At 39.5% G+C, this 21467-nt stretch overlaps 2 protein-coding genes across 4 annotated transcripts in view; one reads left to right on the forward strand and one right to left on the reverse strand.

Moving 5' to 3' along the window:
• The window catches only part of dclk1b (doublecortin-like kinase 1b), a 73221-nt gene extending 70035 nt beyond the window's left edge, over nt 1-3186 (forward strand). For 2 of the 3 annotated variants that reach the window (XM_035386478.1, XM_035386481.1), the window contains one exon: nt 1169-3186. In XM_035386478.1, coding sequence (XP_035242369.1) covers nt 1169-1381 — 213 coding nt within the window. In that variant the 3' untranslated portion in view covers nt 1382-3186. Of the gene's footprint in view, nt 1-123; nt 198-1168 lie in introns of all 3 variants that reach the window. The other variant, XM_035386479.1, reaches the window with a different exon arrangement.
• A 10923-nt stretch (nt 3187-14109) lies between these two features.
• nbeab (neurobeachin b) overlaps nt 14110-21467 on the reverse strand; it is a 203999-nt gene continuing 196641 nt past the window's right edge. Inside the window, exons 41-44 of the mRNA XM_035383683.1 lie at nt 19448-19549; nt 18787-18983; nt 18221-18372; nt 14110-16300 (exon numbers count right to left, since the gene is read on the reverse strand). Coding sequence (XP_035239574.1) covers nt 16210-16300; nt 18221-18372; nt 18787-18983; nt 19448-19549 — 542 coding nt within the window. The 3' untranslated portion in view covers nt 14110-16209. The remainder of the gene's footprint in view (nt 16301-18220; nt 18373-18786; nt 18984-19447; nt 19550-21467) is intronic.

A 21467-nucleotide genomic window follows, 5' to 3' on the forward strand; every position in this document is an offset into this window, starting at 1 on the left:
ACCGTCCTGCATTGCGGCTGAATCCTTTTTGAGCTTTAAAGCAAAAAGGCAGAAGGAGAAAAAGCGAAATCTGTCGATTAATGAGGTGATCCGACTGAGTTGCGCTCGTTTCTCTCTGCTCAGCTGGACCACGCCTTTTCCATCCAGAGATCAGGGTCTTTGGACTTCTTCCAGCACCCAGGGATGTATTGGATAAGGTATGCCAACACGCAGTGTTTCCATGGCAACGTGCTGGCAGTCTCCATCCCCCCCCCCCTCTACCCCCTCTCTAGTTTCTTCCCCAGTGGGCTGAAACATTGCTTCTGAGCTGTTGCCCCCAAACCCCCCCCCCAAAATTCATGCGTTGCTTCCTGATGCTTCAGTACTTTTGAACACGCCCTCTCATGACATCACTCACAGTGACATCACCAGCTTCCTCCATATCATCTGGCTTAGTGTCCATCTCCTCTTTGATTGGTTGTGCAGTCGATTCCTCTCCTTTTGCTTGCAAAAGGAAATGGTGTGTGTGTGTGTGTGCGCGCGCGCGCGTGTGGTGTGTGTGTGTCTGTGTGCGTGTGTGTGCGCTTTACTGTTTCGAGGCCGTTTTGAGGTACTACGTGGTGTATCTGGATTCCTGTGATTCTTGTGACGCTGTTGTGTTTGTTGTGAACGACGTGGGTTGTTTCCGACGGCCTGTGTCACTGGCTCTGTCACGGTCCTGTGTCGAGGCCGGCCCCCCTCTGTCTGTTTGGGCAGGGGTGTGGTTCTCTGAGGGGGGTGGGCCCCACACGTCCCTACACAGCTGCCCCGCCTGGCTCTCTGCATGTTCCCAAACTTGGCCTGCGCCCAACCTCAACGTTCCACACCCTGAGTTCCACCTGACTGCGTCACTTACCCAACCCCGCCCCCCACCCCTCCGATTGCAGTGTGCTTGGCCAGAGTTTAAAGCCTTGGGTTTAAATCATTAGACCAGACAACCAGAACAGCTCCTCTTAATCTGAGAGCTGTGGGTATCACAGCTGCTATCGTCCTCATATAGCTCCCTGGTGCTGTACACTGTAATAGGCCCCACGATTACACTAGAATATTTGTGCAAACAACTACCTCCAAACACCCTCTCCTCTATCCCCATGATCCTTTGCGCTCCCTGGAAGCTCTGACGGGTGTTTCTCTCTCCTGTCCCGCCCAGACCACCGCTCTTGATAAGGAGAGGCAGGTTTTCAGACGAAGACGCCACCAGGATGTGAGGCCCGCGGCCCGCCCGCCGCAGAGCAGCTTCCTGTCCGCCACAGCCGCCGCCGCCGCCGCCACCAGCCCCTCCCCCGCTGACTTTACCTCCGAGTCCGAGGACTACTCCCCCAGCTCCGCCGAGACGGTCCGCTCGCCCAACTCGCCTTTCTAAAGCCCCCCCCCCCCCCCACAGAACGGCGAGCGCCACGCCCGCCTGCCCACCCCCACCCAGCTGAGAGAAGGCCAGGGCGGCGAGGTAGGCCAGCAGGGGGCAGGAGGCAGGAGTGGGGAGATTGCATCAGAACCAACAGCGTATTTGAGGCACAGTGGTGCAGGCAGCCTAGTCCCCACTAACCAGACACGTCCCCACAAACCATGACTGTGTCAGGATGCTACTGTTATTTACACACATACTGTATTTATTATTTATTTATCGCTATTTATTTATTTATTTATTTATTGGTTTATTGGTTTATTTATTTGTCATTTTGTTTTGAATGTTAAACTGTGGGTTGTGGTTAGAGGGATGTTAGATTTCTTTTATTTCATTTTTGTCACCCAACCCCCACCCCCTACCCTTATCAGTCTATATATGGTGATTAAATGCACGTGTTTGCAAATCTACGCCCCCTAGCTGTCTAAACCATTTCAGCGGTATCTACGCCCCTAATGATCCAGTTATGTTGATGATTTTTTCACACACTATGACGCACTAGCAAAGCCTTAGTTTTTTTTAAATTGACAGTTCCAAATGTAAAGACAGGCATCGGGGAACTCTAGGCCTTCTGTGGTTTATTTTTGGGAAGGCCTAGATGCAGCTAGGCAGCTCCCATCTGACAGGACATCATGTGGACAGAAAAAAATGTATTCCTGGTTGTAGTAAAGTTGGGTGGATCAGCAACATTTAGATCAGCAACTTTCTCCAGCTGTCGTCTCACAGGTGCTCTCAGAAGGTCCTTTGTACGTATTGTAAAAAGATAATGTCATTTCATCAGTTCACCATTGATTAATCTCACTACATGGAGCCCTCTCTTTAGGGGTGCACTAAATACTTCCACACAAATCCATCACTTCAGACCTTTATTTCCTGCATGCTTTATTACAACACAACTTGCGATGGAGCAGTGGCCAGAGCTCAGCTCACTGGTCATTTGTGGCCACCTGGTTTTTAGTGACATCGTGGCTCTGTAATACTCTTTGGTGCTTTAGACCTCATGGGGACAGAGAGCCGTCTGTGGCCTCGTTCAGACATGCTGTTCCCTGCTGCTCGTCCGTCCAGTAACCCACTGTACCCGTATCACACAATCTGAACCTGCACTGGCCCGTTAAAATGGAGAGCATCCTCTGCTCTTTCAGCTCTCTCTGTGTTTTTGATTGTACGACGGCCACAAGGTAACATGTCAGGAGCCAGATGGTAGAAATATACTTGTAAACTTGTCTGGTAATGATTTTAAAAGATGATTTAAAAAATGTTGTAATAAGGGCAGTTAAATGAATGTAACAACATTACCCTGTAGTGAGTGGCCCTCGTCTGAGCTGGTCACAGCAAACATTAGACACGCCTCCACCTCCCACAAGTCCTTGCTCTTTTTTTTTTTTTTAATCCCAAAACCAGTAGATATGAGCGGATTATGATTTGGCTTGGTTTCAGGAGCACGGTTCTTGTAAAGTAAAGTGGAGCTGTGTGTCCTTGAGCTGCAGGGTCTGTTGCGTACTGTACCAGCGGCGGCACTGGGAGAAGGACAGGAGGTGCTTGAGTGTTATGCAACTTGGGGTGCACATGTAGCATTTTTTTATTTGTAAAGATAACCAAAATCTTGTTTTTTTTTTTTGAGGATTTGTTTCTCTCTCTCTCTCTGTCTCTTTCTTTTATGTATTTTCTACATATTATGTTGCTGAGAAACGATGAAATGTGAACTGTGGTGCTTTTAATAAAGCCGGGAGGCGACGGAGGAGAGAAAAAAGAGCGACGGACTTTAAAAACTCGTGTTTGTCAGAACGTTTCGTTTTGCAGGGGTGCACGCGCACGGAACGTGCTGCAATAAAACAAGGTTCCGATTTCAACAGCTAAAGACAAGAGCGCCCTCGTGTGGCCGAGCACTGTACACACGCATGTGTCAAGAGGAGTCCAGGCAAGGGCAGGCGCATCCGTAACTAGTAACTGATTTTGCAGCGGTTGCTCACATTTGTGGATGTGGGAATTTTTTTTGGGGGGCGGGGGGGCATAGCGAGATTGAGTGTGACTATCCAAAAAAAAAAAACAACTCTCAGACTCACGTGACAGGCATGGGGCCTAGCCACATTGCTTTCTGAGGTGTCATTCGGCTGTTTGATTACTTTTCATTTCCTGTAAAGCACTGGAAGAAAGATTACTCTTCATATAAGCTGTAGATGGACTCAGTCTGGTTACTTCCCACACAGATATATGTTTTTGGAATTGGAAAAGTATAAAAATGATTTTATATTGCTATACATATATATTCTTTTAATAGCAAATGCAAATTACATTTCCATGTACTTTGAAACAATACAGGTGTGGCAGAGTGTGTAGTTCTATGAGAATGACTGACAGATCTGAGTGCATGTGTTTCAGAGCAAGAAAAAGTAGTTTGCCAGGAAAATCCTCAACTGACAGGTAGCAAGAACCACTACACCAGAAATGGGTACTATTTTCTCATAAAAAAAATAAAACATAAAGCCTCCTGATTTAGCTGTTGAAATTGATCCAGAGATCCATAGATGTAGCCACCTGAATAATACTTAGTGGTGCATCACCACATTTGACCCTGCAAACTGCCCCAAAAGTGTTCATTCCTTTAATTTGGCTTATATATATATATATAGTAGCAGTTTTTAATGATAAAATATAATGATATGCATATATAATAATAATTGTATATTCATGATCTGCAATAGGAAGACTGGCTTTTGTGTATGCAGAAGTATTTACAGTATGTCTGTAGAAATGTTTGCTGGCTGTGTCATAGTGCTGTCATCTGCTGGTGAGAGAGGAAATACCCATGTTGAAGCACACTGATAGCAGTTCAGAGAACATGGCAGCCAGAAACCTGAAAGCTTTTCACCTGAACAAAACTGCACAATTCATACTCATCTAACTATGAGCATACACATTTATAGCATACACAAGCAAAAAATGTATTATTGAAAAATTTAAATATACACTAAAAAATATATACTTAATTATTGGAGTTATACACATGTAACATGCTGTGTGGATTTTCAACTCTAGTACTTAAACGGAATAGGGCAATACTTAAAAAGTGAACTTGCTGTATTTTTGTGTTTTACAGCTTGCAGTCTGTAATTCAGTGATTTATGATTTATGCCCTGATGATTGGAAAAAAATAGAAATTAATTTTATTAGAGATTTTGTTTATAAACAACTTGTTGACTACAGAAACTGCCAGAGATGTAATTTTGATAAACAAAAAATGACAGTTGAGTAAAATTTGGATCACATGTCCGTTTTAATGACTTCAGCACAATTTAACCCTCTGAGAACTGGCTCTTCATTCACCTGCAAGATCCAACTGATCATTCCCAAGGTTTAGTAGTGTTCTTTGGGCTACGCACAGTAATGTGTGGGACTGAAGGAATGGAGTTTAAAAATTAAAAAATGAAATAATTCATTCCTCGACAACGAAAACGACAGAAGTCTCCTGACGAACTCAGCCAGCGTGCCAATCCCAGCCTTCTTTGACCCCCTCTTGTGTGAGACCTCTACGCAAATGGCGGTGCTCAATTGCTAATTATGCTAACTGTACTGCGCTGTGTGTCTTCACTCAATGACTGAGCTTTTCACTACAACATGCTGTCATTAAACTGCTTTCTTTCTGTCAACCTGCATGTTTGCTGTTTAAATGAAAAGGAGCTAGTCTTTTATCTGTCCTGTGTGTTTGTCCTTGTACCCATAATTTTCATTTTTCTTGCTTCTGTGTTATTTTGCTTCGCTGTCCGAAATGCAATCCGCTGAAAGAGTGTAGTTGCAGAAACTGCACTTTTTAAATGGCTGAATTGCTAACAGACTTCTGAAGGCCTATATGTCAATGAACCAAAATAAAAAAGGGAAAATGAATCAGGACGTGAGGTGAGCACACTTGAGCTGCAGTTCTCAGGGGGTTAAACTAAAACAAAAACTAAAAGCACAGAAAAGCCATGTTATGCTGGCTTGGCTACAGCATCTGCTATTTTGTAGATGTCAACGGTTTTTTTTTTTTTTTGCATTAAAAGAGAAAAAAAGAAAGATATATTTTATGTGACTGTCTGAAACTAAATTTCTGGTGCAAGAGATTCTTTCAAGCCATTGGTATGAACATTGTACCTGTTGCTGTGTGGAATACCCAACACATCTGTCTATGGAATAGGTGATCTGGATCTGGGAGTGACAAAATGGAGACCAGAGGGGTTTAAAAGCACAGGTGAGGAATGGTGTTTCTGTCTGATATTAGCCCATTTACAAATGCTTGAATACACGTACATAACGCTTACTGAATGTGAACGCATTTGAAAGGACAGGATGTCATTAAATCTGTTTTTATTATTTTCTTAATTGTACTGTGACTAACGAATGGTACCTTTTCATGTCTAATTGTTTGAGTGGTGGGGGGTGGGCTGGGGTGGTGGGGGAGGAGGGGGGGGGGGGATAAAAGCGGAACTTCATTCAGTGAAATGTCATTGCTTTTCAGTAGCAATCATCTGACTGTGGTGCACTCAGCAGCAAGCCAAACCCTTGAATAAACATCCTGAAACTGAGAAGGTTTGGTTTGTTTTTTTCCCATAGACGGTAAAAACAAAATGGTAAATGGTAAATGGACTGCATTTATATAGCGCTTTTATCCAAAGCGCTTTACAATTGATGCCTCTCATTCGCCAGAGCAGTAAGGTGGGCAGGTAGTTATAGAACAATGCAAAATAATAGGAAACCTGGTTGTGCCATTGCTATATTAACAAATAAAATGAATTCCACGATAATGTGAACATATTTATGAACATTTAAAATAGGTAAATATATAACTGTGTATTTGGTATACGAATGAAGTTGGTTTATTTACATTTAAACAGACGTTAATTTTTGTTTATTTTAGTCGTTTTATAACTGTCTCTGTTGTATGCAGATGGAAATTTTGCGTGAAAAAAATGTTGGCCTTATTTGAAATTCGGAAAAAGGAATTCATTATTGAGTTACAATCCTGTTTACTGTTAGAAGGGAAAGTTTACAACATCTTTCACTTATCTATTCACCTCTACACTGAACTGCCACATCTGTTAACCCTTAAATTACTGAGTTTGTAATAGCTTTGCATTCTTATGTGCCACTATTTCTTATCTGCTTATCAGGACTCTTTGTACTTAAAATTATATGTATAAAATCTTTCCTTCCACTTCCACAGCCAACCACGCACATATAAAGTTTATGTAACGCTCGCAACACAGATCAAGAGAAGGGCATTCTAGAACTTCTCTACATAGCCTGCCACACAGAGCTTTTGTTTTAATTTGTGCAAAAGTTGCAGAAATTGGCACGAGAAAATTGAACATTTTATCTGCCATGCGACAAGACTTTATGGGATTGCAATACACCACAAAATATAAAGGGAATGCTGCAGAACTTAGTAGCATTGCACCCTCTCTGTCTCAGTTCTATTAGTGCCTCATCCTCCTTGCAGGGCTGACTGTGCTTTTTTAGCCACACGGCTACTCCTATGACAGCGTTCAAATGTAGCCGTGACTCCACTCAAATAAAAAGAAATGGAAGCAATGTAACTAGTGACCACTAGAGGGCAGTGTAATACCACTCATTATCAAGATCGCGGGCGAGGGAGAAGACAGACTTTGCTCATCACTGGTATATAGTTTGAAGCTTGATTGACCAGTGAAATGAAACAGAGCTGGCTAACAGTTTCAAGGCTAATCTGAAAAATTGAAAGCTAACTTCTTCAGCTTGGCCACATTCATGTTCGCTTGCAAGTTACACTGCCGGTAATGGAGGCACAGTAAATCTACTATATTTAAACATTCGAAAGGTACGAATAATGCCATACGTTAAAAAAAAAAATTTAAAAAAAGATGCATGCTGCAAGCTTGTATTCATTTCTTAATGTAACATTTCTTAATGTCTCACTGTAGTCGCTAGGCAGTGCAGAACTGATTGCATTATATATCACATACAGTCATTGTCATGTAGATTCTTATTGGGATTCTGATACAGTTGTTCGTTGAAACATCAAAAGGGTGTAATTTTTTCCATTTGGGTGGATCAGAAAAAATGAATGTTTAACTGAAAGAAAGGGTGTTTCAGGAGAAATTTTTTATGAAAGTTTAAACACAGGTTTGATGAAAAATTGTAAAATCTGCAAAAAGAGGTGTCAAATTGGAATGAAAAAACGTCCCAAAAGGAAAAAAATTATTTTAAATTGGTGATGCTTCTATACGGTTAAGTGAAAATATCAAAAAAGTAGAAATGAATATGGGAAAAAGTCTATCAGTCTTAAAAACAAAACGAAATACAAAAGACTGTAATCTTACAGTCTTATCTTTGTATAGTGAAAGTGGGAAAGGGCATTTTTTGTTCATATGGATGGGCAGTCATCTTCATTCAATAACAATAGTGAAACAAGCAAACAAAATTGCTTAAAAGCATTTACAACAGAAATTTTATTACATCCAAAAACAGCAAAATAGTTATATCCAAAAAAGAAAAAGGTGAAATAAATAAATAGAAATAAGTTCATTGAAATATATGATGAGAAATAGACTGTTGTCATATGACAACAAAAAAAGGGAAAAATTATATAATAATGTAATTTTTAAAAAATGTGCAAGAAATCATATTAATTGAACAATGAGCGAAAATTAATATAAAATATAGGAAAGTGCGTTAGGATGGAACATATTTTTTAATAGAAAAATGGAACTGACATAAATAAAAGAAGTAACGTAAATGAAGAAAATGTCATTTTAAAAAATGTATGATGGAAAACGTGGTTCAGTTGGGAAATCAGCAATGGATAGCCTATATATATATATATATATATATATATATAGTCTTATGTTCAAAAAGCGAAAAAAGTTCTATAACTTGAAAAACCTCTATTTTTGACTCATATGCACAATAATAGGTGTATATATAATAATGGAAGTAAAATAAATGAAGAAAATGTCATTTAAAAAAAATTATGAAGGAAAATGTGGTTCAGTTGGGAAATCAGCATTTTTTATATAAGACTAGTCTTATGTCCAAAAAGAGAAAAAAGTTCTATAACTTGAAAAACCTTAATTTTTCACTCATATGCACAGTAATTGGTGTATATATAATTATGGAAGTAAAACAAATGAAGAAAATGGCATTTAAAAAAATTTATGAAGGAAAATGTGTTTCAGTTGGGAAATCAGCAATTTATATAAGACTATAGTCTTATGTCCAAAAAGCGAAAAAAGTTCTATAACTTGAAAAACCTTAATTTTTCACTCATATGCACAGTAATTGGTGTATATATAATAATGGAAGTAAAATAAATGAAGAAAATGTCATTTAAAAAAAATTATGAAGGAAAATATGGTTCAGTTGGGAAATCAGCAATTTATATAAGACTATAGTCTTATGTCCAAAAAGCGAAAAAAGTTCTATAACTTGAAAAACCTTAATTTTTCACTCATATGCACAGTAATTGGTGTATATATAATTATGGAAGTAAAACAAATGAAGAAAATGGCATTTAAAAAAATTATGAAGGAAAATGTGGTTCAGTTGGGAAATCAGCATTTTTTATATAAGACTAGTCTTATGTCCAAAAAGAGAAAAAAGTTCTATAACTTGAAAAACCTTAATTTTTCACTCATATGCACAGTAATTGGTGTATATATAATTATGGAAGTAAAACAAATGAAGAAAATGTCATTTAAAAAAAATTATGAAGGAAAATGTGGTTCAGTTGGGAAATCAGCAATTTATATAAGACTATAGTCTTATGTCCAAAAAGCGAAAAAAGTTCTATAACTTGAAAAACCTTAATTTTTCACTCATATGCACAGTAATTGGTGTATATATAATTATGGAAGTAAAACAAATGAAGAAAATGGCATTTAAAAAAATTTATGAAGGAAAATGTGGTTCAGTTGGGAAATCAGCAATTTATATAAGACTATAGTCTTATGTCCAAAAAGTGAAAAAAGTTCTATAACTTGAAAAACCTTAATTTTTCACTCATATGCACAGTAATTGGTGTATATATAATAATGGAAGTAAAATAAATGAAGAAAATGTCATTTTAAAAAAATTATGAAGGAAAATATGGTTCAGTTGGGAAATCAGCAATTTATATAAGACTATAGTCTTATGTCCAAAAAGCGAAAAAAGTTCTATAACTTGAAAAACCTTAATTTTTCACTCATATGCACAGTAATTGGTGTATATATAATCATGGAAGTAAAATAAATGAAGAAAATGTCATTTAAAAAAAATGATGAAGGAAAATGTGGTTCAGTTGGGAAATCAGCAATTTATATAAGACTATAGTCTTATGTCCAAAAAGAGAAAAAAGTTCTATAACTTGAAAAACCTCTATTTTTGACTCATATGCACAATAATTGGTGTATATATAATAATGGAAGTAAAATAAATGAAGAAATTGTCATTTTAAAAAATTTATGAAGGAAAATGTGGTTCAGTTGGGAAATCAGCAATTTATATAAGACTATAGTCTTATGTCCAAAAAGAGAAAAAAGTTCTATAACTTGAAAAACCTCTATTTTTGACTCATATGCACAGCAATTAGTGTATATATAACAATAGAAGTAAAATAAATGAAGAAAATGTAATTTAAAAATATTTATGAAGGAAAATGTGGTTCAGTTGGGAAATCAGCAATTTATATAAGACTATAGTCTTATGTCCAAAAAGAGAAAAAAGTTCTATAACTTGAAAAACCTCTATTTTTGACTCATATGCACAGTAATTGGTGTATATATAATAATGGAGGTAAAATAAATGAAGAAAATGTCATTTTAAAAAATGTATGAAGGAAAATGTGGTTCAGTTGGGAAATCAGCAATTTATGTAAGACTATAGTCTTATGTCCAAAAAGCGAAAAAAGTTCTATAACTTGAAAAACCTTAATTTTTCACTCATATGCACAGTAATTGGTGTATATATAATCATGGAAGTAAAATAAATGAAGAAAATGTCATTTTAAAAAAATTATGAAGGAAAATGTGGTTCAGTTGGGAAATCAGCAATTTATATAAGACTATAGTCTTATGTCCAAAAAGAGAAAAAAGTTCTATAACTTGAAAAACCTCTATTTTTGACTCATATGCACAGCAATTAGTGTATATATAATAATAGAAGTAAAATAAATGAAGAAAATGTAATTTAAAAATATTTATGAAGGAAAATGTGGTTCAGTTGGGAAATCAGCAATTTATATAAGACTATAGTCTTATGTCCAAAAAGAGAAAAAAGTTCTATAACTTGAAAAACCTCTATTTTTGACTCATATGCACAGTAATTGGTGTATATATAATAATGGAGGTAAAATAAATGAAGAAAATGTCATTTTTAAAAAATAATGAAGGAAAATGTGGATCAGTTGGGAAATCAGCAATTTATATAAGACTATAGTCTTATGTTCAAAAAGAGAAAAAAGTTCTATAACTTGAAAAACCTCTATTTTTGACTCATATGCACAATAATTGGTGTATATATAATAATAGAAGTAAAATAAATGAAGAAAATGTCATTTAAAAATATTTATGAAGGAAAATGTGGTTCAGTTGGGAAATCAGCAATTTATATAAGACTATAGTCTTAGGTCCAAAAAGTGAAAAAAGTTCTATAACTTGAAAAACCTTAATTTTTCACTCATATGCACAGTAATTGGTGTATATATAATAATGGAGGTAAAATAAATGAAGAAAATGTCATTTTTTAAAAATTATGAAGGAAAATGTGGTTCAGTTGGGAAATCAGCAATTTATATAAGACTATAGTCTTATGTCCAAAAAGAGAAAAAAGTTCTATAACTTGAAAAACCTCTATTTTTGACTCATATGCACAGTAATTGGTGTATATATAATAATGGAGGTAAAATAAATGAAGAAAATGTCATTTAAAAAAAATTATGAAGGAAAATGTGGTTCAGTTGGGAAATCAGCAATTTATATAAGACTATAGTCTTATGTCCAAAAAGAGAAAAAAGTTCTATAACTTGAAAAACCTCTATTTTTGACTCATATGCACAGCAATTAGTGTATATATAATAATGGAATTAAAATAAATGAAGAAAATGTCATTTTAAAAAAATTATGAAGGAAAATATGGTTCAGTTGGGAAATCAGCAATTTATATAAGACTATAGTCTTATGTCCAAAAAGAGAAAAAAGTTCTATAACTTGAAAAACCTCTATTTTTGACTCATATGCACAGTAATTGGTGTATATATAATAATGGAATTAAAATAAATGAAGAAAATGTCATTTAAAAAAAATTATGAAGGAAAATATGGTTCAGTTGGGAAATCAGCAATTTATATAAGACTATAGTCTTATGTCCAAAAAGAGAAAAAAGTTCTATAACTTGAAAAACCTCTATTTTTGACTCATATGCACAATAATTGGTGTATATAAAATAATGGAAGTAAAATAAATGAAGATATTGTCATTTTAAAAAAATTATGAAGGAAAATGTGGTTCAGTTGGGAAATCAGCAATTTATATAAGACTATAGTCTTATGTCCAAAAAGAGAAAAAAGTTCTATAACTTGAAAAACCTCTATTTTTGACTCATATGCACAGTAATTGGTGTATATATAATAATGGAGGTAAAATAAATGAAGAAAATGTCATTTTTAAAAAATTTATGAAGGAAAATGTGGTTCAGTTGGGAAATCAGCAATTTATATAAGACTATAGTCTTAGGTCCAAAAAGAGAACAAAGTTCTATAACTTGAAAAACCTCTATTTTTGACTCATATGCACAATAATTGGTGTATATAAAATAATGGAGGTAAAATAAATGAAGAAAATGTCATTTAAAAAGATTTATGAAGGAAAATGTGGTTCAGTTGGGAAATCAGCAATTTATATAAGACTATAGTCTTATGTCCAAAAAGAGAAAAAAGTTCTGTAACTTGAAAAACCTCTATTTTTGACTCATATGCACAGCAATTGGTGTATATATAATAATGGAAGTAAAATAAATGAAGAAAATGTCATTTAAAAAAATTTATGAAAGAAAATATGGTTCAGTTGGGAAATCACCAATTTATATAAGACTATAGTCTTATGTCCAAAAAGAGAAAAAAGTTCTATAACTTGAAAAACCTTAATTTTTCACTCCTATGCACAGTAATTGGTGTATATATAATAATGGAAGTAAAATAAATGAAGAAAATGTCATTTAAAAAAAATTATGAAGGAAAATGTGGTTCAGTTGGGAAATCAGCAATTTATATAAGACTATAGTCTTATGTCCAAAAAGAGAAAAAAGTTCTATAACTTGAAAAACCTCTATTTTTGACTCATATGCACAATAATTGGTGTATATATAATAATGGAAGTAAAATAAATGAAGAAATTGTCATTTTAAAAAATTTATGAAGGAAAATGTGGTTCAGTTGGGAAATCAGCAATTTATATAAGACTATAGTCTTATGTCCAAAAAGAGAAAAAAGTTCTATAACTTGAAAAACCTCTATTTTTCACTCAAATGCACATGCAGTAATTAGTCTTTATATCACAATCAATATGTAATAAATAAAAAAATGTCATTTAAAAAAAAAATTGATGAAAAATGTGGTTCAGTGGGAAAACAGCAGTCTATATAAGACTATAGTCTTATGTCCAAAAAGGGAAAAGCTTTCTGAAACTTTCAAAAGATTAATCTTTGACTCATATGCACAGTAATTAGTATTTATATCATAACCGAAGTGAAATAAATCAATAAAAAGTCATTTAAAGAAATTTATGATGGAAAATGTGGTTCAGTTGGGAAATCAGAAATTTATATAGTTTACGACTATAGTCTTATGTCCAAAAGGAAAACAATTCTAAAACTTTAAAAACCTCTATTCATGACTCATATGCACAGTAATTAGCATTCATATAATAACAGAAGTGAAAGAAATGAAGGGGAATTTATGATGGAAAATGTGGTTCAGTTGGGAAATCAGCAATTTATAGAAGACTATAGTCTTATGTCCAAAAAATGTGCCAACCATTTACTTTTAGATTGATTAATAAATTGGATTTTTAAAAATACCAAAATAGTAAATTAAACATTTTAATTTTTAATTCATATTTTTTAAAAATATGTCTCTCATATGGGTGTTTCTGGAGATATGATATGCCACGGCAGTTTAAACTGCAACCAATATTTTAGAAAATAACACTGACCAACACTGTTTTTGGTTTGGATTTTTTTATTATAAATACGACAAAAAAGGAAACCATTTTATTTATTTTACAGTTGTCAATCTTTATATATTGGCATAAGTTAATGTTAAACGGTCTTGAACAAACACTGTGTAAATTTTGCCTTAACTTGCAACACACATAAAACAGCAGGTAGACATTAACTTATGAAGGCAAAGTAACAATTCAAAAAAAAAAAAAAAACATAAAAAAACTATATTTTAACAGAAATCATTTAGCAATTTTGCTGAATGTTTCAAATAATTTCAATGTCCACCACTACATGTGTAAAATCCAAATTACATTGCAAAAAAAAAAAAAAAAAAAAAAGTTTAAAAAAGCAGAATGTACATAAATAAAATTTAATTTACAGCACCAACCCATCATCCACATAGTTCCTTGCATGCACACCTGCTGCCTCGTTGGGCTGGTCCCTGTACAAACACTCATGGCAAATGAAAAGGCAAATCATCAAATTCTTTGCATATTTTATTTTTCTTTTTTTATCTTTTTGTTTTCAACTCACACACATGTGGCATATTTTACATCTCTGCAATAAAACATGGTTACGATAGTATTTAAGATTTTACATATCCAAAAATATTTCACCATCATTTTTGGATGACATTAAAACCTGTCAAACGGTTTGTGAGTTGTGTAGCTGTGTGTACATGCGTGCGCATGTACATGTGTGCGTGTGTGTGTGTGTACGTGTGTGTGTGTGTGTGTTTAATCCAGATGCCTAAAGATACCCCTATCTCACCTCTTATCTCTGCACAGGCCGTAGACTCATATTGCTTTCTGTCTTTGTGGTTGTAGAATGTCACTACACTGATTTCCCCGTGATTTTAATAAGTCTTAAAATACAAATATCAATGAGTAAAGAATTCAGTGCTAAAACCCACTAATACACGGTGGATGACAGATCGGTAAATCACAGCAATAAATAATGATATGTTTCTGGTGCAAAGTGCCAATACAAAGATTTCCATTAATTTCCCTTAAATAGATGACTGCGAGTGAATATTAATTTTTTTCTTCTTTTTAAAATTTTTTTTTTTTAGTTATCTTGAGAAAATTACATTCTCATGACATGCCTCGTAGCCCTACCAACACAATATGTACATCTATGACAAAACAGTCACCAAATATACAAGGAACATGAAGGATTTGAAACTGTTTTACCCTGGATGAGTTGTCGGAGCCTACCTGTAAGCAGGAGACATCTGTCCTTACCACCTCACCTCCTCCGCTGCCATTCACTTTAACATACAGTAAACCCCGTATCTTTGCTGCTAACCACTTTAAAATAGAGCAAATCCCATTATTCACCACCATTCATTTTAACAGAATAAATTATAAGTTATAACGTTAGAACAGACTCAGAAGTGAACGTGAATGTTTCACAACGATGGTTTCCTTTATAATTAATAAAAATAATTTTTTTGATAGTTTCCTCCTGAAATTATTTTCTAAGCAAACAAAACTGTGTTTACAAGGTACTGTGTACAGTATATATGTGTCACTAACAGAGTATGTGATTGAGGCCCTCCTTATAACAAACAAACATGAAAATGAACTCAATATATCACCACCATCACCACTGCTAGGCGATAATTAAAATGGGCGTGGCTATGTTATCACACAACAAGTACGTTTTTAAAGAGAGTTGAGGGATGCACTGGGGGGTGTCTTTGAACAGGTAGTAATGAAAAGGCCTTGGTTATCTAATGAAGAACTCCTCACCCGATAATAACAGTTTAACTGTGAAAATCCAGCTTTTTCTACCAAAACAGCAGATTTATAGTTCATTTATAGTTCATGCACAATTATATTTTTCTCCTACCTGTGTATGAAATACTTTTTTATTTTTATTTTTTTTTTAACAAGGTTTTACTTTTTCTTTTTAAAAAAGTATCCCTCTAAGGTAAGGTGTGCATCTGCCATACAAAGTATCAAAGTTGTTCACTGTAGGCGCCATTTTGTTTACGTATTTTCAGTTTCTGAAAAAATATGAACAAAAGTCGATATGCTCTAAAAGCTCGGAATTCCTGTGTTTGCGCTGAATTCTCCTTCCCTTGCCGTATTTTTTTTCCACTCAGATTAGGAGAATTCCCACCCCGCCCAATTAGCACTTTGCAGGGGAAATCCATCCCTAGTCCTCCCCACAGATCTATAATTGATTCACATGATAAAGATGAGCTTAGCTGGGGCTCAGGTGTAAAACAAAAACGCACAGAAAATGACCGTTTTTAAGGTGTTCTGACTTATGATGCTCGTCTATTGCCAAGCGGAATGGACAGCTCACCAAGAGGCAAGAGGCCGTAGTCTTTCAGATTCTCTCTCTTTTTCCCCGCTCTCTCCCTCTCTCTCTCTCTCTCCCTCTCGTTTTCATTTTCCTTTTCTTCTTCTGGGATTTGTTCTGTTCCTGGCTTCTGGGCTCTTCTCCACCTCAGCCTGCGTCCTGCCATGTGGAGGAGGGGGCGGGGCCATAGGCGGAGGAAGGGGCGGGGCCAGGGGCGGGGCATCCCTCCCTCCTTTCCCCCCCGCCAGCTCTGCCTTGCTCCTCTCTCAGTATCTGTTCTGGTGCTCGTAGTGCCATCGGTTAAAATCGATGTTAAAAGCCACGATGCTCCCGGATGCCATGCCCGTTATCAGAGTCCTGTTAGGTGATAGGCGGAGAGGGGGTAGTGGGGGGGGAGGGTGGGAGGAGGGGGTGTGAGGAGAAGTACAGCACATCAGTTCAGTCCAGCAGTTTAGCATTTTTTACAGCCTTTGGTTCAGTCAAACGCACGCAAGGGTTTCCACCAATTCTCTCAGCTCAAGGCCACAAAGATTGTTCCACAAGCTCCACGCCCAAGACCAATGACGTAGCTCTTGTTTGCCCCCCTGCCCCTGCCTAAAATCTCTTCAGTCCCACAGCAGTCCCCAGCAGCCCACAACAGACAAACAGAAATGGATTCATTATCTTGAAATGATCAGTTTAACTGAATGCGCATTTCCCCACTTGTGTTCAGTAACTCCCCCAGTGGTTAGTATAACGTGTGTGTGAGAGAGAGAGAGAAACAGAGATTGTTTGCACGTGCAGCTCAGTTTCTGAGGCATTAAAAAAGCTTGTTAGGAGCACTAAACTGGTGAATGAAAGCAGAATAAAAAGGCCTCTGGAACAGAGGAAGGGCTCTGCTGAGCAGCTCTGTCCATGCAGAACCAGGTCCCTGAGGCCCGGGCGTTTAGGGAAGGCAGAGCCCTCACAGGAGCAGGCTACAGCGATACACCCTGGGGGGCTCCTCCCGAAAAACACCGTACCGCTCTGCTAACTGACACACCGCCGCGGCGCTGGGACACAGCCCGGCGGCCCGGTTACCGTGACTACAACTCCAATCAGAACAGGACCCTGCCCGCAAAAAAAACCTCAAACCTATCCCTAGGTCAGGGGATCTGAACGTCGTCATTGTCATCATTACAGTTAAAAGATTCAGTTTTTCCACGGGACAACAGAGGGAAAAATCGAAATACTAAATGATAATTGCCAGAAAGGAATCAAACACGCGGATGCAGCACTAAGTGCACGCAGACACTGTTGCTCATTGTAGAGGCCGACTGTGCTGATGACTGTGCACTTAAAACAGAAACGCTCTTTGTGAACGTGTCGCACATTACGGGCTAGCGGAGTCGGTCATGGGAGCTGTCGGCTCTCTCAGGCCGGGGCTGGGGGGCGTTTTAGACATCGTCCCAGCGGCTCACCTCCCTGCTTCCAGGATCACGTGATCACATCGGCTCCTCCTCCGCAGCCAGCTGACGAGCACCAGACAACCTGCCCTCTGCGCTGACGCCGTCTCCTAGGCTACCGCCATCTTACCCTCAGGTCCAGGGTCCACGGACGGCCCGCAAACGTCCAAGGCCGCGCAGAGAAGTGTGTGTGTCTGTGTGTGTGTGTGTGTGCGTGTGTGTGTGCGTGTGTGCGTGTGTGCGTGCATGCGTGCATGCGTGCGTGCATGTGCATGCACGTGCGTCAGTCGTGACAAGGGTAGACAAAGCCTTGGACGCCCACCAGACTGCTTGCATCACAACACATTCTCGCCATCTCTATAGCAACCCCTTTTCTACTAAGGAAAACAAAAACAGGCCTGAAATCTGTGAGCCAACAGCTAAGAAACACATCAGCAATACTGGGCTCCGCAACTACAGGCGAAGCACGCACACGGCGTCATTCCTGGTCCCCTGGCCAGGGTGTCCCGGTACCGGAGCATACCAGTACCCGAGCGTACCAGGCCCACAGAGAGACAGACAGGCCCACAGACAGACAACCAGGCCCACGGAAAGACAGACAGGCCCACAGAGAGACAGACAGGCCCACAGAGAGACAGACAGGCCTACAGAGAGACAGACAGGCCCACAGAGAGACAGACAGGCCCACAGATAGACAGACAGGCCCACAGATAGACAGACAGGCCCACAGAGAGGCCCACAGAGAGGCAGCCAGGCTGGCTGCAGGCTGCAGGCCCGCAGAGAGGCAGACAGGCCCACAGAGAGACAGACAGGCCCGCAGACAGGCAGCAGGCCGGGCGGGGCGGACGCTCACCTTTGATCATGTGACAGGTCCATGGCTCGGATGCCGGCGTCGCAGCCGGGGTAGATGTAGAGCTGCTTGAAGTCGCAGGCCTGCCACACCTCCACCACCCCGTTGTCCCCGCCCGTCACCAGGTTCTGTCCGTCACTGCTCAGGAGGATGGCCTGAGAATGAGGGGGGGGAGGGGGGCAGAGTCACTCTAGGGTTTAGGGTACCCCAATAGGTGAAACACACCACAGTCCTACACACTACACCCATAGCATTGGCTATGGGTGTAGTGTGTAGAAAAACGACACTCTTTAACAAGCATGCAGATTCAAAATGCATGGGAAACATTATTAATATGCAACCATATTGGAGAAAAGAAATGTCAGCTTATACCACAAAGTTGTGAAGCTGAAAACCCGTTACTGGCTGTCAGACCTGAGTAGAGAATCTGGAAGCTGCTTGTCATGTCTTTTATAAGTTCATTTTTAAACCCCCCAAACCCCTCTCCATCTCCCCATCTCTCATCTCCCCCCCCCCCGCCCCGCCCCCCTTCCCCAGTGAGAGGCGGGAGACACGGCCGTCTGACTCACCCGGGTGGAGTCGTTGACCTCCATCTGCGCCAGCAGCTTGCCATTGATGCTGAAGTTGCAGAAGCGGCCGCGCTCGTAGCAGATGATGCAGTGGCCCTCGCTGGACACGGAGATCAGCCGCGGGCACAGGCAGTTATCGGGGCCCTCCAGGGCCCGCAGCAGGTCCCCCGTGATGGTGTGCACCAGACAGGGCCCCTCTGTTAACACGTGACCCACATCAACCCCGGCTCCCCCCTCGGCTGCTCCCTCACACAGACCCACGCAACGCTGACACGGGGGTCAGTGTCGCAATACAGTACCGCAGAGCTACAGCGCAGAAGATTTATTTATAATATTTCACTATTTCCATGACAACTATCTGCCGTTCATATTCTCTTAAGACCCGGCAATTCATTTCTGTCATGTGCAGGGGCCATGGGTCTCTGAACTGAATCTCAAAGAACCACATATTCCACTACACTGAAACCTATACTGCCGGGGACATTCAATGAAAACAAAACAATATTTTTGAAAGTATTTTCACCTCATGTTTTTGTCATTCAGGACATGTATTAGACATCTGTAAGAGAAGTATTATGTGAGGCGGTAGGGGAAGGGTGTGAGGTGGAAGGGGATAGGAGGGGAGGGGTGTGAGGTGGGAGGGGGGGGGGGTGCGGCTGACCTTTGGCACCACTGATGACCAGGCCCAGCTCCGCACAGACGGACACACAGACCACCTCGTGATCGTGACCAGTCAGCACAGCCCGGGGTGCTGGGTAATCACCTAGAACACAGGACAGAGAGAGAGGGGGGGAGGGAGAGAGGGGGAGAGAAAGACAGAAAGGGAGGAAGAGAGAGAGAGAGAAAGGGGGAGGGAGAGAGAGGGAGAGAAAGAAAGAGAGATAGAAAGGGAGGAGGAGAGAGAGATAGAGAGGGAGGAGAGAGAGAGAGAGAGAAAGGGGGAGGGAGAGAGAGGGAAAGAAAGAAAGAGAGAGAGAAAGATCCTGAAACTGGGTAGGGCACACCCTCCAAGGGTGGAAGAAAAGCCTGTTCCCTTTTTTTGTTAAATAAAAAAGTGCCTCAACTGAAAGATAGCAACAACAAAAAAAGGAAAAGTGCCTTTCCTCCCCCTGGAAAACGACAGCTACTCACAGTGGCGGAGGGGGCTAGGCCCGCCTGCTGTCGTCTTTCTGGGCGGCCTGTCTGGGCCGTCCAAACCGGGCCGGTGCGTGGGATGGCAAAAGTTGCTACCTGGCAACGTCAAAAGTCGCCAATGAAGGGGAACAAGAGGGGGGTCAAGAGGTCACTCCTCTGTGGGCACTTATTATAAAACCTGTATAAGAGCTTTTAGACCCTCAACCTGTACAGCATATGCACCTTAGCTGATTAGACTACATCTGTACAGCATATGCACTTTACCTGGTTAAACTACACCCCTACAGCATATGCACCTTACCTGGTTAAACTACACCTGTACAGAAAATACGTTCACATTTATTTTAATTTAAATAGCGTGTTAACTTAAATAGATAAATAACATGCACTGGTATGCACATATAAGCTGGGCTTTTACTTGTCTGTACTTCTCTGGTGAAAAGGCCACCAGCACCTGCAGCCACAAACCTTAAGCCTCCTCAGCCAATCACGCGCAGCCGTGATGGACTGCGTGTGCGGTGCACCGTACGCCCCTGAAAAGCCCTTTCCCCTCTGTAATGGTCCCATAAACGCCACCGGTCCCAGCCGTGAGTGGGAAGTGAATGGATTTTCCTGCCTGGGTCATGTGATTGATGACGGGCAGGGGTCAGAGGTCAACGTGGAGTTTGGTGCTCCGGCAGGACACCTACGGCCCGCTGACTCCTCCATCACAGCTGTAAAGGACTGTGTTAGAGTCCCCTCTCTCAGCCATGCTTATTCTCTGTCTTTCCATATAAGCCCCACTCCCTCTCTCTCTCCCTCTATATATGTCCCTCTCTCCCTCTCGTTCGCTCTGTCTCTGCCTTTCTCTTTCTCTCCTTTTCTCTTTCTCTCTCCCTTTCTCATTTAGGAGCTTACTCCCGGCACCCCTACCTCCATCTCTGTACACTGCTCTCCACCCAGCCTGGACACTAAGAAGTGTGTCACTGTGCTGTACCTCACAGCTGATACAGGTTAATTGAGGACTACGGGTTCCAATCCTGGGAGGTACACTGCTCTTAGAACTTTGATCAAAGTATTTTAACATGAATGTATTATTATTTTAAAAAATATATATACATTAAAGAAAACAAGAACATGAACTAATAATAATTTTTAAAGAAGAAAAAAAATAATAAAATTTTTTCATAAGAAGCTTCATCCTTTTTGGACGTTATAAGGGAGGCTGGTATTAACAATGCACTTACAAGACTGGCTGACACAGCATGTAGGAATCCATGCACAAGTGCTGTTTCTCTAATGTTAAATTGTTGGTCTGGCTGTGCAAAAGTGACCTCCAGTCTAACATGCATAATTTCTGCAGATCACTCACGTAAATGTAAATGGCTGTGGAACTGAATCTAAGTCTTCTCTCTGTGGCAGTGGGTTCAGGCTAGCTGTTCCTCCAGGCTATCTGGCATGAGTGCACACAATCAACCAGGCGCGAGTGCAATAATTAAAGTAGCCCTTAGTGTAATTAACACGATCACTGCAATTTGAAACCAAAGCATCGTTAGTGCTGGGCGGGA

Source organism: Anguilla anguilla, chromosome 12 (genome assembly GCF_013347855.1).
Source record: "Anguilla anguilla isolate fAngAng1 chromosome 12, fAngAng1.pri, whole genome shotgun sequence".
Classification (NCBI taxonomy): domain Eukaryota; kingdom Metazoa; phylum Chordata; class Actinopteri; order Anguilliformes; family Anguillidae; genus Anguilla; species Anguilla anguilla.